The sequence below is a fragment of the Echinops telfairi genome, unplaced genomic scaffold (assembly GCF_000313985.2).
Source record: "Echinops telfairi isolate 266 unplaced genomic scaffold, ASM31398v2 ScPeMD7_70;HRSCAF=299, whole genome shotgun sequence".
NCBI lineage: Eukaryota > Metazoa > Chordata > Mammalia > Afrosoricida > Tenrecidae > Echinops > Echinops telfairi.
In genome coordinates, this window is record NW_022103968.1 from 27,698,287 (window position 1) to 27,699,770 (window position 1,484).

At 61.3% G+C, this 1,484-nt stretch overlaps 1 protein-coding gene across 1 annotated transcript in view; it reads right to left on the bottom strand.

The window, feature by feature from the left end:
* Nucleotides 1–1,484, bottom strand: part of TLX1 (T cell leukemia homeobox 1) — a 26,281-nt gene that overhangs the window by 2,325 nt on the left and 22,472 nt on the right. The window contains exon 2 of the mRNA XM_013004178.1: nucleotides 67–304. Within this exon, the coding sequence (XP_012859632.1) occupies nucleotides 67–304 (238 nt within the window). The remainder of the gene's footprint in view (nucleotides 1–66; nucleotides 305–1,484) is intronic.

Below are 1,484 nucleotides of genomic sequence, written 5' to 3' on the forward strand. Positions count from 1 at the left end.
ATCAGGTAGCCGCATCTGGCTCAAGTGTGCACGCACAAGTGGCCGTGCCCGCCCGCGAGAGCTCACCTCCACTTCGTCCGGCGGTTCTGGAACCAGGTTTTGACCTGCGCGTCGGTCATTTTGAGCGCTTTGGCCAGGGCGGCGCGCTCGGCCGAGGCCAGGTACTTCTGGCGGTGGAAGCGCTTCTCCAGCTCGCATATCTGCAGGCGCGTGAAGGACGTGCGTGGCTTCTTCTTCTTAGGGGGCGTCCGGTTCTGATAGGGGTGACCTATACGGCGTGTTACAGTGAAGGGTGAGAGGGCCACTGGAGCGGGAGACAGACAGACGGCAGAGGCAAGCGGCAGAGCGTCAGGAGGCGTCCCAGACCCGACACCCCGCGAATCAGCGAGCATGGGATCGCAGAGCTGGGGTGTGAGTGAGCCCCCCAACCGCCCACAGTGTCAAGCGCGCAGCAGGAACGGCCCCTCCCGCCTCGCCGACGCCGATACAGTCGCCACCACGGAAGCCTCTCTAGCCCCCACCCCCACCCCCACCCCGCGGACTGACCGGGCTGGGGCCGCCTCCAAGCTCCTCTAAGGGGGAAATCTGTAGAGAGTTAAAGGTCGCAGTTCCAGCAGGCTCAGGTCTCCAGGCTCATCCCAACATTAAGAGGCCCTGCTCAGCAAGACTCTCAGACCCAAGCGTCCTCCACACAGCAACACAGGCAGACACAACACACGGCACCAGCCAAAAACTTGGAGATCTAGAGCCCAGTCCGTCGGGGCAGCAGGGCCAGTTAAGCACAGACTCAGGCAGGGCCACTGGAGTCAGGCTTCAGCCATATTCTCCAGGAGGAAAGCATCGGCCTGAACTGGACTGTGGCTTCCTCTGGGAGGCCTGCTGTTGAGTAGCACTCCCCAGAGATGGAAACAGTAGGTGACTGGAGTTTAGTGAAACCCATCGTCTTGGCCAGGCTTAGATGGGAAGAGAGGGGTGGGTGGTAGGCCCTGTCTACTATCTCCCCAGACCTGGGAGGACTGAGTGAGGGTCCAGAGGAGAGGTGCTGGGGCCCTGAAATGAAGGGTCCTTCCTGAAGACCCAGAGAAACAGCAGTTCTCCCTCTCTTTCCACTTCCTGCCGCTGACTCAAAAGTCAGGGCCCAGGTTTCAGCGGCAGTAGGCCTGCCTGGGCAGCCTGGCCCAAGAGCCAGGGCCTGGAGTATGTTGGTGTCTCCTAACCCAGGGTCTAGCTGGAAGCTGCCTCTCCCACCCTGGCAATGTGTCCTTCACCCTCTTCTACCCTTGGGTCCTGGAGCCTGGCAGTTCGGGAGTCCTGGGTTGCTTGGGCAGCAGCGTGGGCCTCCTACCTCCCACCTCTAAGGCCCAGTCAGTGAGCCTGGGCTCAACTCATGTCTGCTTCCCTGCAGGGCTTGGTAGCCTGAACCAGGGAAAGAGGGTCGGGGTCTGGAATTGGCATACTTGAAGAGGAGCTAGAAGAGGGGACTG